General features: G+C 38.5%; 1 protein-coding gene across 1 annotated transcript in view; it reads right to left on the bottom strand.

Annotated features, from left to right (window-relative positions):
• Positions 1-13,277, bottom strand: part of LOC118006082 (ERC protein 2-like) — a 113,457-nt gene extending 100,180 nt beyond the window's left edge. The window contains exon 1 of the mRNA XM_034998692.1: positions 13,019-13,277. Coding sequence (XP_034854583.1) covers positions 13,019-13,132 — 114 coding nt within the window. The 5' untranslated portion in view covers positions 13,133-13,277. The remainder of the gene's footprint in view (positions 1-13,018) is intronic.
• Between the last annotated feature and the right edge of the window lie 732 nt (positions 13,278-14,009).

Below are 14,009 nucleotides of genomic sequence, written 5' to 3'. Positions count from 1 at the left end.
TTCCGATCCATGAGCACAGAATATTTTTCCATCTTTTTGTGTCTTCTTCAATTTTTTTCATGAGTGTTTTGTAGTTCCTAGAGTATAGATCCTTTACCTCTTTCGTTAGGTTTATTCCGAAGTATCTTATGGTTTTTGGTGCTATTGTGAATGGAATCATTTCTCTAATTGCTCTTTCTACAGTTGCATTGTTAGTGTATAAGAAAGCAACTGGCTTCTGTGCATTGATTTTGTATCCTGCCACATTACTGAATTGCTGGATGAGTTCTAGTAATTTGGGGGTGGAGTCTTTTGGGTTTTCCACATAAAGTATCATGTCATCTGTGAAAAGAGAGAGTATGACTTCTTCTTTGCCAATTTGAATACCTTTTATTTCTTTTTGTTGTCTGATTGCTGTTGCTAGGACTTCTAGTACTATGTTGAACAATAGTGGTGAGAGTAGGCATCCTTGACATGTTCCTGATCTTAAGGGAAAGGCTCTCAGCTTTTCCCCATTGAGGATGATATTCGCTGTGGGTTTTTCAAAGATGGATTTTATGAACATGAGGAATGTTCCCTCTATCCCTATACTCTGAAGAGTTTTAATCAGGAAAGGATGTTGTATTTTGTCGAATGCTTTTTCTGCATCAATTGAGAGGACCATATGGTTCTTCTCCCTCCTCTTATTAATGTGTTCTATCACAGTGATTGATTTGTGAATGTTGAACCACCCTTGCATCCCGGGGACAAATCCCACTTGGTCGAGGTGGATGATCCTTTTAATGTATTGTTGGATCCTATTAGCTAGGATTTTGTTGAGGATTTTGGAATCCATATACATCAGGGATATTGGTCGGAAATTCTCCTTTTTGATGGGGTCTTTGCCTGGTTTGGGGATTAAGGTAATGCTGGCCTCATAGAATGAGTTTGGAAGTTTTCCTTCTGTTTCTATTTTTTGAAAGAGCTTCAGGAGAATAGGTATTATTTCTTCCTTGAATGTTTGGTAGAATACCCCAGGGAATTCATCAGGCCCTGGACTCTTGTTTTTTGGGAGGTTTTTGATCACTGCTTCAATCTCGTTACTGGGTATTGGCCTATTCAGGTTGTCAATTTCTTCCTGTTTCAGTCTTGGCAGCTTATAGGTTTCCAGGAAGCCTCCATTTCATCCAGATTGCTCAGTTTATTGGCATATAGTTGTTGATAATAATTTCTAATAATTGTTTCTATTTCTTTGGTGACAGTCGTGATCTCTCCCCTTTCATTCATAATTTTATTAATTTGGGTCCTTTCTCTTTTCTTTTGGATAAGTCTGGCCAGTGGTTTATCGATCTTATTAATTCTTTCAAAGAACCAACTTTTAGTTTTGTTGATCTGATCTACTGTGTTTCTGGTTTCTAATTCATTGATTTCTGCTCTAATTTTAATTATTTCTCTTCTAATGCGTGGCTTAGGCATCGTTTGTTGCTTTTTCTCTAGTTCTTTAAGGTGTAGAGTTAGTTGGTGAATTCGGGATTTTTCTATTTTTTTTGAGTGAGGCTTGGATGGCTATGTATTTCCCCCTTAGGACCGCCTTTGCAGTATCCCATAGGTTTTGGACCGATGTGTTTTCATTCTCCTTGACTTCCATGAATTGTTTTAGTTCTTCTTTGATTTCCTGGTTGACCCAAACATTCTTGAGCAGAGTGGTCTTTAGCTTCCAAGTGTTTGAATTTCTGCCAAATTTTTTCTTGTGATTGAGTTCCAGTTTTAGAGCATTGTGATCTGAGAATATGCAGGGAATAATCTCAATCTTTTGGTATCGGTTGAGACCTGATTTGTGACCCAGTATGTGGTCTATTCTGGAGAAAGTTCCATGTGTGCTCGAGAAGAATGAGTATTCTGTTGTTTTAGGGTGGAATGTTCTGTAAATATCTATGACGTCCATCTGGTCCAATGTATCATTCAAAGCTCTTGTTTCCTTGTTGATTTTCTGCTTAGATGATCTGTCCATTGCTGAGAGTGGCATATTAAGGTCTCCTACAATTACATATCGTTATCAATAGGACTCTTTATTTTGGTTAACAGTGGGCTTATGTAGATGGCTGCTCCCATGCTGGGGGCATAGATATTTACAATTTTTAGATCTTCTTGTTGGATAGACCCTTTAAGAATGATATAGTGTCCTTCTGTGTCTCTTATTACAGACTTTAGTTTAAAATCTAATTTGTCTGATATAAGAATTGCTACCCCAGCTTTCTTTTGAGGTCCGCTGGCATGGAAGATAGATCTCCATCCCTTCACTTTCAGTCTGGATGTACCTTTAGGTTCAAAATAAGTCTCTTGTAGACAGCATATGGATGGGTCCTGTCTTTTTATTCAATCTGCAACCCTGGGCCATTTTATGGGAGCATTTAGGCCATTCACGTTGAGAGTGATTATTGAAAGATATGATTTTATTGTCATCATGTTGCCTGTGAAGATGTTGTTTTTATAGATTGTCCCTGTAAATTTCTATTGTATATCACTCTTGGGGTCTTTCTCCTTTTATAGAACCCCCCCTTAATATTTCTTGCAGGGCCGGCTTAGTGGTCACATATTCTTTCAGTTTCTGCCAGTCTTGGAATCTCTGCATCTCTCCATCCATTCTAAATGAAAGCCTTGCTGGATAAAGTATTCTTGGCTGCATGTTCTTCTCATTTAGTACCCTGAATATGTCTTGCCAGGCTTTTCTGGCTTTCCAGGTCTCTGTGGATAGGTCTGACGTTATTCTGATGTTCCTCCCTCTGTACGTAAGGAATCTCTTCCCCCTAACTGCCCTTAAGATGGTTTCCTTGGTTCTAAGATTTGCAAGTTTTACTATTACATGCTGGGGTGTTGGCCTATTTTCCTTGATCTTAGGAGGGGTCCTCTCTGCCTCTAGGACTCGAATGTTTGTTTCATTCCCCAGATTAGGGAAGTTCTCAGCTACCATTTGCTCAAATACATCTTCTGGTCCTCTCTCTCTCTCTCCACTCCCTCTGGGATTCCAATTATTCTGACATTGGAATGCTTCATGGTGTCACTTATTTCTCTGATTCTATTTTCATGGATTCTGAGTTGTTTTTCCCTGGCCTCCTCTTTTCCCTTTTTATCTAATAGATAAATAGACAATAGATATTGTCTTCCAGCTTGCTTAGTCGCTCTTCTGCCTCAGTTACCCTAGCTGTTAGATTATCTAGATTGGACTGGATCTCATTGATAGTATTTTTAAGTTCTGCCAATTCACCTTTTATTTCTGCCCTTAGAGACTCTATGTTGCCATTTATTGATTTCTCCATTCTAGCCATTGTCTTCACAATTGCTAGCTCAATTCCAACTCCGACATCTTGGTTGTATCTGCATCCATTTGTAAATCTGCAGCATAAGTCATAATCTCTGAGTCTTTTCTGTTTTGGGGGCTCCTCCTCCTAGTCATTCTGTTGATGGGTGTTTGAGGGAATGTATAGAGTCCAAATTATTGACCAGAACCCAAGCAAGATGCACCTGTTTTCTTGGGACCTTAGGGTTGCTGGCCTCTCATTTTCCCAGCCTGTCTTCTGCGGGAGGGGCCTGCCGCGCTGTTACTCAGGCAACCCTGTTCGGGCGGAGTTTCCCTGCCCCCCTGTGGTGGGGAATGGGCTCAGCGGGAATCAGTCTTTGGGGCTCTTGTTCTCTGGCGGCTTTCCCTGGCAGCTTTCCACATCTCTTCCGCGAGTCAGAGCAGAAGAGACCATTTCCCACCCTCTGCCTCAGAGCAGAGAGAGCGTAGTCTATTCTTCAGTGAGCTCTCCAGGCCACACTGTCTCTGTTTCTGACCGTGCTGCTATAAACTGCAGCAGCCTGGGTTGTGCACACCTCTGCAGTGCCCCCAATCCTGCCTCCAGGTCGGGGCATGTCTCTGCCCTTTGTGCTTGTAAAACTGCCAGCCGCTCCCAGTTCACGCGCACACGACCCCGCCGCTCCAGATTTCTGCCCTGGGGGCTGCAGTTCACAGGCGCGACCCCCCACTCCGGGTTTCCACTCCGGGGGGCTGCAGTTTGCAGGTGCAACCCTGCTGCTCTGGGTTTCCGCCCGAGGGGCTGCCCTAAAGTCCTTTCCCGGCTGCTACCAGTCTGCGAGTCTGTGCCCGTCTGCAGCGCGCAAGGCTGTCACTCACCGGCGGTGTAGGATCCCCACGGCCAGGCACCCTCCTGCTGCCGTTTATCCTCTGGTATCTGCCTGCGGAATCACGGCTCCCCGCTTCATACCTCAAAACCAACCGCCTACAACTATTCTGTTTGGAGAGATCCAGATCTTCTTACATCTCAGGCTGGTTTCGTGGGTGCTCAGAGTGGTCTGGTAGATATCCAGCTCAATTCCGGGGACCAGTTGAAATAGGGTCCCCTACTCCTCCACCATCTTTCCCCCCTCTATTGTGTACAGGTTTTTATATGTTTTCAGTTTGGTTGGGTGGACACCTAGGAGGAGAACTGCTGAGTCATACAGTACCCCTACTTTTAACATTCTGAAGAACTGCCAAAGAGTTTTCCAAAATGGACCGAACCATTTTACATTCCCACCACCAATATGAGAGTATGGTTTTTCCACATCTTTCCCAGCACTTGTTAGCTACTGTCTTTTTTTTATTTTGGCCATCCTAGTGGGGGATAAGCTGTATCTAATTGAGGGTTGATTTGCATTTCCTGTTGGAACATCTTTTCATGTCCTTATTGGCCATTTGTACATTTTCATTGGAAAAATGCCCATTCATATCATTTGCTCAAATTTTTGATAAGATTATTTGTCTTTTTACTGATAAATTTTTCTTCCTTTATTTTTAAATGAACTTTTTACTTAAAGTATATTATACATAAAAAATTAGCCAAATGATAAGTTTTCAGCATGAAGAATTATGACAAAGTAAACACACCTGGACACAAGCAAACCAGATCATGAAATAGAATACTACTTGTACTCCAGAAGCTTCCTTCATGCCCCCCACCCAGCTTCCATAACCCCTCACTCCTCTAAATTATCCAATATCCAGACATCTAACACTATTCATTATTTCTGCCTATTTTTGGAATACACACATATAAACAGAATCATATGATATGTGTTCTTTTGTGTCTGGATTCTTTCAATGCTGTTTTGGGGGTATTGAATATGTTGTTATATGAAGCAATAGTCTGGTCCTTTCTCATTGCCATATAGCATTTCATTGCATGAATATTTCACTATTTATCTATTCCATTGTTGATAGCTATTTCACTTTTTTCAAGGTTTTGGTTATTCCACATTTAATTGTTTTGAACCTTCTATATAAATTTGAGTCTTGTGCCACCATAGTTAGATTTGCTTCTAGATATTTTGGGTTTTTTAATGCCATTGTAAATGATATTGTTTTCAAAATTTCACTTTGTAAATGTTTGTTACTGGCATGTAGAAATATGATTCATTTTTAAAATACTGACTAGCTATCTAGCTAAATTCGTTTATTAATCTAATTGTTTATATATGAATTTACTGAGATTTTACACACACACAATTATGGTGCCTGTCAGTAAAAGTGCTTTTATTTCTTTCTTTACAATTCTTATACTTAGGATGTCCAGAACATTATGGAAGAGAAGTGACAGCAATAGGCAGTTTTGTCATATTTTTTATATCATAAGGAAAGCTTTCAATATTTTACCACTAAATATGATGTTGATTGTAGTTTTCTTATAGCTACTTCTCATTAAATTAAGAAGGGGCACCTAGGTAGCTCAGTTGATTAAGCCGCTGCCTTCGGCTCAGGTCATGATCCGGGGTCCAGGGATTGATCCCCGCATCAGGCTCCTTGCTCCACAGGAAGCCTGCTTCTCCCTCTCCCATTCCCCGTTTGAGTTCCCTCTCTTGCTGTGTCTCTCTCTGTCAGATAAATAAATAAAATCTTTAAAAAAAAAAAAAAGAAAAGAAAAGAAAATCCTTGAGTTTGCAAAAAAGCATTTTTTTCTTTTTTACATGGACAGATGTTGCATTTTTCAAATGTTTTTTCTGCATTTATTGAAATTACATTTATGCTTCTCCTTTATCCTATTAATGTAGTAAATAATATTGATTGATATCCAAATATTAGTCCAACCTTGCATTCTTGGAATAAGCACAACTTGGTCATGTCATTTAATTGTCACTTGGTCATGTCATTTAATTTTCAGTTCGGTAGGATATTTTGCATCAACCTTTATGAAAGAGATTGCTTGTAATTTTCCTTTCATGTAATGACATTGTTGGGTACTAATATCAAGGTTACATTGGCGTCATAAAATACAGTGGACAGTGTTCCCTCTTTTTCTATTCTCTGGAATAGTTTCTGTATGACTAATGATAATTTTTTCTTCAAATGCTTAGTAAAATTAACCGAAGAAGCCATCTGGGCCTGCAGATTTTTTCCTTTGGTTTGGTTTTTGGATTTAGGGGTTGCTTTTTTTGGTGGTAAGATTTTAAATATAGAATCATTTTCTTTAATATTTAGGACTACTCAGACATTCTATTTCTTCCCATGCAGTTTTGACAAGTTGTATTTTTAAAAGAACTTATCTAAAATTTTAACTTTATTATCATAATGTTATTAAAATTCCCTCATATTTTTATAGTCAATAAGATTGACAGTGATGTCCCCTTTCAATCCTGATACTAGCTATTGTTCCCAATAATTCTAACCAGGATTTGTCATTTTTGTTAATCTCTTCAAAGAATCAGTGTTTGGCTTGGTATTCCCTTCCAGTATATGTTTGATTTCTATTTCACTGATTTCAACTTTTTTATTATTTCTTTTCTCTCACCTTATTATGGTTTTATTTGATCTTCTATTGTTTTTTGAACTTAAGAAGTCTTCTGTCAACCAAATTGAATGACTTGCTCTTCCCCAGATACTCTTCATACTTTCCAGCCTTCTTGCCTTTGCTCCTACAGTTCCTGCTGTTTCTAAACCATCCCTCTCCCCTTTATTAAAATCATGCCAACTTTTCAAGGCCCTCCTCAAATGCTACCTCCTCTAGGAATCATTCCCTGCCCCTCTCTCATTTGATATCCTCTGAGCCCCTGCAGTCCAGTTTGCCATTCTTAGATCCTGGCTTATGTACTTCCCTCCATTAGCCCCTTAAAAACTGAGGGCTCAGTTATTCTGAAAGGTCTACCATGGTGCTGTGCACAAAATAGCTACTCAGTCAACACAGGTGTTTGTGATTCAACTTCAGGAGTTAAATTCACACAAACTAAACCTGTTCATAGCAGGAATTATTGACTGGCAACTCAAATATTCAAACACATTATAAGAAGAGTTGGGCAAAAAAAGGAAAGAAGTCTCCTCTTTTTTTTTAAAGTCTTCCTTGCTTCCAAATAACAACTATATATCATCCAGAGCTAACATTTAACTTGACATTTTGCTTTTTCTGGCTATCACTGAAAACCCACATTTTTCCCCTTATTTAAGGAAAATAGTTAAATGGGACAAAGTTTTTTTAAGTTGAAAGATGAGAAGATGAAGAAATTTCTCAAGAAAAAAAATAATAAGCTAAAGGATAATTTCTGGTATCATTAAATGGATAACACAAATCAAAAACACAAGGCTTTGCAAGTTTGAATGAGTTATGCTCCAACTGTTATAAAGACTTCAGGGCAAGACTTAAAACTCAGGGAGGAAATACAGGGCATACATTGGCAGTAGATTACAAATTTGGAGCCCTATTTGGAGGGCTGATAACATTCACATGTAAAAAGGATGTGCTTTGTAGCACAAAGCACATAACACTTTCCCAAAAATACCAGAGACTTCTCCAGCTCTCAAGAGCTGCCTCAACCTATTCTATGATACAAACTCCAGTGCATAATTTCCAAAATAAAAAGTTTTGAAAGAAAACCAGTTGAACCTATGGGCTGTCTTCAGTAAAAGCAGACTGAAGGAATACAAAGTATAGGAACTCTGGAGGAAAAACCTGTATTCAGATCTCAGTTGCCAACTGCCTAGATGTAGGACCTTAGCAGGCTGCTTATCCTCCCTAAAACACAACTTATTCATCTGTGAAATGGAGCTAATTATGCCTACTCACAGGTTATTATATGTCAGGTGCCCTGCATCTGGCTTCCCATGCCTGGTTAGTGGTATTCAGGCTGTGGGTTGTCACCAATGGGGCAAGGTGGTATTTTTATTGTTATTGCTCTTATTCTTTTTAACAGCCACAAACAGAGTGGGGCATAGTTTTAAGGCCTAAAAGCCATCATAATGACTTGGCTAGAAAAACTAGGCTTGAAACAAATTTCCTATGAACATCTCATCCTAAAAGAAGAAATCATTCTAAGTAGAGTGCAGTATTTAGACTCAAACAGGTAAGAGTTCAAAAAATGGAAGAAATAAATATAGGGAGGCTTTAGAGCCAAAGAAAACATTTCAGCCACAAAGTGGTATTCTTGACTAGATCCCAGTACTTGAATTAAGTTCGTACTGGGAATTGGGATGCATTCAGTGGCCTAGGTTTGAACTTGAAATCCCTCCTTTCCTAGATGTGTGACCTTGGGAAAAGTTGCCACTGTGGCTCTTACCTTTTCCATGTTCCAGTGCATCCCTTCCATGCTTAGTGGAACTGAATTGGCTGAATTTGACCAAATATCAGCATATCTTTTAAGAGAAACTGAACCCAACTGCAGCTCAGCTCCGAGCCATGCAGAAGAACAGCAGTCATCTGCCTGAGCAGGAAGACAAGGCTTGGTCTTTAGTTTTAATAACAAAAGATCAACCCCACCACTGGAGTTTAGCACCTGAATGCAAAGTCATATTCTTTGATAAACAGCACAACTACAAATCAGCAACTTAGTCAAGCTCAATGTTGAATTGCTCAATGCTCATTTCCCATAGAAAAGCCTGGTGGGAACAAATGCTACTCAAGAAGAACCATTCATGACACACAAGCACCTGGCTGGTCATGTGACTAGAAAGCTAAACACCTACAATCCTCACTTTAGTTACCACAGAAATTCTGTCACCTAGTGACATTATGCTCCTAGCTTCTTAATCCACTTTTGATAACAAGTTCACCAAATCAAATACATTTTCTGCAACTTTTACTAAATCCCTTATGGCACTCACTTAGGTCCCACTTGATAAATTCTGCTGAAGTTAGTGCTAGCATAAAGTTTGTTTTTCTTGATGAATGAGTGCCATTTAATTTATTAAGCAAATGAGAACTAGGAAACTTTGTGTATTTCCTTTTTAGCCTGGGCTGTTAAGTTTAGAGTGAAGTTTACACCCCATCCCAGTAATTATCATTATTCTGGGGTTGGTTTCTTTTTTGCATTTTCTTAAAACACAACTTTCTTCCTATCCCTTCCTTTTGTGATTATTAGAGCTGTTATAGCCATCTTGCTCAGATGGGCAGACAGGGGCTGTCTGAAATTAGAGTTTACATGAAGGAAACCAAACTATAGAATGGAATGAGAGAAAATCGGATCATTAACATCTTTTGATCCCCTGGATCAAGCTGTGCCTGAAGCAATACCCTGTTTTTCTCCAGCTGAGTGAGCCAATAAATTTCCTTTTGGCTTTAGCCGTTTTGAATTAGATTTTCATTCACTTGGAAGATTTAACTAGCAAAGAAAACAATTTTAAGATTATCTGACAAGTACTGTTATTATAATTCATTTTCTTAAAAAGAAACTGGGTACAACTTTATGAATGAACCTAAGAAAGTGAAATTTTTAGACATCATCTTTATGTCATGTCAAATTTATAATAAAAGTAGGTTAAAACTTTCTTTCAAAGGAATTAACATTTAAAAAAAAAGAGGGAAAAAGTTTTTTAACTACCATTTTTATTGACAGTTCTCCATAAAAGTGGAAAAGAAGAGCTTAGTAAAGAATCTTTAGACACAAAAGCAAGAAAAGGAGGAGCATTGCACCATCTACAAGAAAACTAATTTCTGTGAGAAATACACACAATGTTCTAGTGCAAACCTGGAACATACCTGCTAGAGCAAACAGGGATGAGAATTAAAACTTGGAGCCTCCTGCAAGAAGATAAATCACAAATAACTTCATTCACTTTGCTTCCTTTCATTTTCATTCAGATGACCTTAATCCCCCTGGCTCAACTGGCTGCAATAGATGTGATGACTGCAAGAGAATTACTCCCACTTTGATGCTGGCAGATGGCCCTCCCCAGTGCTTGCCCACAGAGACAGATTTTCACAATGTACAAGCCCAGAGGTGCATGTAGAGATCTACTGAAACTACCAGACCAAGTTTCTTAAACTGCTTGTATTAGGCCAAGATTTCACAGATTTTCACAATAAACAATTTTCTCAAGTTGATACAAAGTTTATGTGCAGAGAAGATGAGGGGTCAGAAGTTCACCCTCAGTTTCTCTCAGAAGCAAGGGATTAGTAGAGGTAATTTATAAGCCCTTAATTCATGTCATGTCCCTGAAACTACAGGTCAAATTTTCTCTAGAAAAGTTCCTTTCAACTTTAGATCTTGCCAAGGTACCAGATGACACCAATGTTTACCCAAAGGTGTTTAAGTTAAAACACAAAGATGTCTTAAGTTCAACCCACCAGGTTTAAGGGTCAGTTGTATTTGATAGTCAACCCTAAAGCTTGTTAAATATGGGTTTCTAATATTCCTTCCAAATTCGCAGGGATGTAATGTATAAAATTGAAGGAGATCATAGCCTCTGTCACAAGCTACACACACAGCTGAAAAGATGACCCTCTACCATCTGCCTCCATAACTCAATTTTTACATGCTGAGTATAGATGCTAATGGGACCCAGAATTCTCCACTGACAAAACAGAAGGCAGTGGTTTGTAAATTAATACACATCCAAAAAACAATAGAAAAACTCCAGGCTCAATTCCCTGACAAGTATATTGATCATCATTTGTCCTAAAAATATGTTCTATAAATCAACATATTGGCATCCATAAAAGAAAAACTCCAGACTCAATTTACTGATAATATATGGATGTGAAACCTGCCCTAAAAGTCATGTTTCATGCCTTCCCATATAGATAGCCTAAATGAGTATATTTATTTTTTTGTTTTCTAATAAAACATATGATACTTGACACAGTCATAAGTAAACAGATTTTTTACTTCTAAAAGTCATCAAAAGCTATTAATTGTCTTTGAATAGAGACCTTTACATGAAATATGCCCACTGCTCTGGAAGATATGTCATTCATGGTTTCTCCAAAGATTCCTGGAATTCACTTACTCTTTTTTTTAAAAGAAAGGATAGTTTAGAAATAGATTTTATATATATCCTCTTTTCCATTAGTAACTGCCAGAGACTGGGGTGGTAGGCGTGGAGGTGGGTGGAAGAAAGACGGACTCTGCAAAAAAGTAAAACAAAATAAAATATTCTATCTTTTTTCTTTTCTTAAGAAAGAAAGGAAGAAAGAAAAGAAAGAAAGAACCCTAACCAAGTTTCAAGTTCGGTTCCAGTATAAAGTAAGGAAGAAATCTGTTATGAAACACTCCCCCACAAGTGTAGAATGATAAGTTTCTTTTCAAAACAAGTTCAAATTACATAAATTCAAAACGAATTGATGAGGCAAGATTAGCAAGGATTATTCAGTCTCATTGGCATTTGGTTCCTTTGACGATATTTTTCAAACCAATTTGCTGCAAATGCATTATGAGTGCCTCAACTCATATAACCTCATTTGGGGACACAGAGTTTTAAAAGCAAATGCTCCACATTATTTCCACAAAAATTCACTGAATGGGGGCGCCTGGGTGGCTCAGTCCGTTGAGCAGCTGCCTTCGGCTTGGGTCATGATCGCAGGGTCCTGGGATCGAGTCCCACATCGGGCTCCCTGCTCGGCGGGGAGCCTGCTTCTCCCTCTCCCTGCCACTCCCCCTGCTTGTGCTCTCTCTCTCTCTCTCTGTCAAGTAACTAAATAAAATCTTTAAAAGAAAAAAAAAATTCACTGAATGAAGACATTGTCATTGACAAAAAAAAAAAAAAAATCCCAAGTCAGAATTGTACATGCCAAATATTTAATGGCTGGTGTTATTTTCTTTATCCCCAGGATTTAGGAATTTTTTGGCAGACAGTTCAAAATCATGTGCTATAAAAAAGACAGAAAAATCATTATCCAATCCTATCAGCAAGCTACAGAATTCTCTTGTAGGCTAATGGTGATCAGCAAACTCTCAAGTGTTAAACTCTGGAATACCAGATTGCAAACATCATTGTGATAATTTTTTTTTTCTTCATGAAACAATTTAAATCAAGAATTATTTACTCTTAGATAAACAGTATTTGCTTCCTTCTGGTAAACACTGAAAGTAAAAAAACCTTTATTTACATTTCTAGATACTGACAAAGCAATTGGGTTTCATTTAGATCTATTTCTTAATCATACATCATGGCTTAGCCATCATCATTTATTTCATTGTTCTTTAAATGCCCTAAATCTATACAGGAGGATCTTTGGTCCTTTTAAATAACATATCTCTATGCTTCCACAGCTAACTAAGATACCTTATGAGTATTTAATAAGTTATTATTACTTCCAAACTTGGTTAGGAGAAAATACTGGAGTCCTGGGAAAGTATTATTCTTTGAAAAGTACATTTTACTGATAGCATAATTTTAATTATTTAACGACTTCGTTGCATATAAGGCAACTTCTCTTTGCCAAGTCTTAGTTTTTTTAAAGTGTCTTTTCATCGTAATGTGAATGAAAAGGGGAAAAAAATTATTCTAGCTTTAGAAATTTCCTTTTAAAGCACACACAAAACCTCCCCTAGGGTTGAAAGCATTGGCCATGCTCTGGAAATGAACCCAGCTCCTTTCAGCCAAGGGATACTTGAGCCCTTTATTCTTTTGCCCAGAATAGACATCCTAATTAAAGGGCCAATAAATTAAATGTACCCAAGAAGGCAACAAAATCCAGAAGGAAAGCACCCACCAGGGTGCCTAGAGAGAAACACAAGGTTCATTTCAAGTGTAGGCACCGTCAAGTTAGAACAAACTCCGGAGGCACAGCTGTTTTTGACAAATGTGAACAGCTCCTACCTTCATTTCAATGACAGTCTGGAGAGCCTTCGTCTTTGCTGGCTCCGGCTGAAGTTGGCTCCTTCGGTGCAATTCCTGGGGAGGAACACGATAGAAATAAGCCTGACGGTTCATCCTTCCGTTACACCATGACCTTTACACAGGTACCACACAGCCCACTGGGTGCAGGCTCGCTGTGCTCCGATATAAACAAGCTACAGGTGACTCTTCCCCCACCCTCCTTAGCGTCCCTCCTGCCTGGAGCCTGCGTTCCGGTGAAAAGCTCCTGGCACATGCGCTATTTCTGAAACTACCATCAATAATTAATGTCAACTGTGACAAAGCCAGCAAGTAATCATAGTCCAAATACTGTTCAACACTGGGGTTGTTGCCCAGCCATCAAATCATAATTTACTAAATTACATTGCTCTGTGCTCCCAGTACAAACACAGCATGGAAACCGAGGAAAGAAAATGACTAACGTGGTTGCAGATCCACTGCACGCTTGGCATTTTGCTACTGAGGTAGGTTTGAAATGAGCAATTTAAGACCTTTTCAGTACCACTGTGTCACTTTTTGGAGTGAATTGATGTGATGAAACCCTGTTAATATCTTGCTTCCTAATTTACAGTTTCGGTCCTTATTCAAAATCACATCTGTGTGTGATATGTTTATGCACTCGTGATGCCAAGAAATTAAAATTGGCATTAATATCAACAGTGTTAGCAAGGAGACAAAAATGGTTAAAGCCAGATGCAGACCCAAGAACTTCTGGAATGTGACAAATATAACTTTAGGTAAAACATAATTACAATTTTAAGCTGGAAGGCTCACTTTTTGCATGCCTCTTCTCCAAAGAACAGTTCTGTCAAGACTTTGAAAGTATCCTTGGCAGAAGAAGAGATAAAGATAAGATTTTTTTTTGTTGTTTATGCTTTGATTTTCTTAATAATAATTAGCAACAGTTTTATGAAAGTAGCCAATTAGGGGAGTAAACGAAAGTGCTCACATA

This window comes from Mirounga leonina, unplaced genomic scaffold (genome assembly GCF_011800145.1).
Source record: "Mirounga leonina isolate KUSES-001 unplaced genomic scaffold, KU_Mleo_1.0 Mir_94, whole genome shotgun sequence".
NCBI classification, from domain to species: Eukaryota; Metazoa; Chordata; class Mammalia; order Carnivora; family Phocidae; genus Mirounga; species Mirounga leonina.
This window is presented reverse-complemented; position numbering and strand designations above follow the sequence as displayed.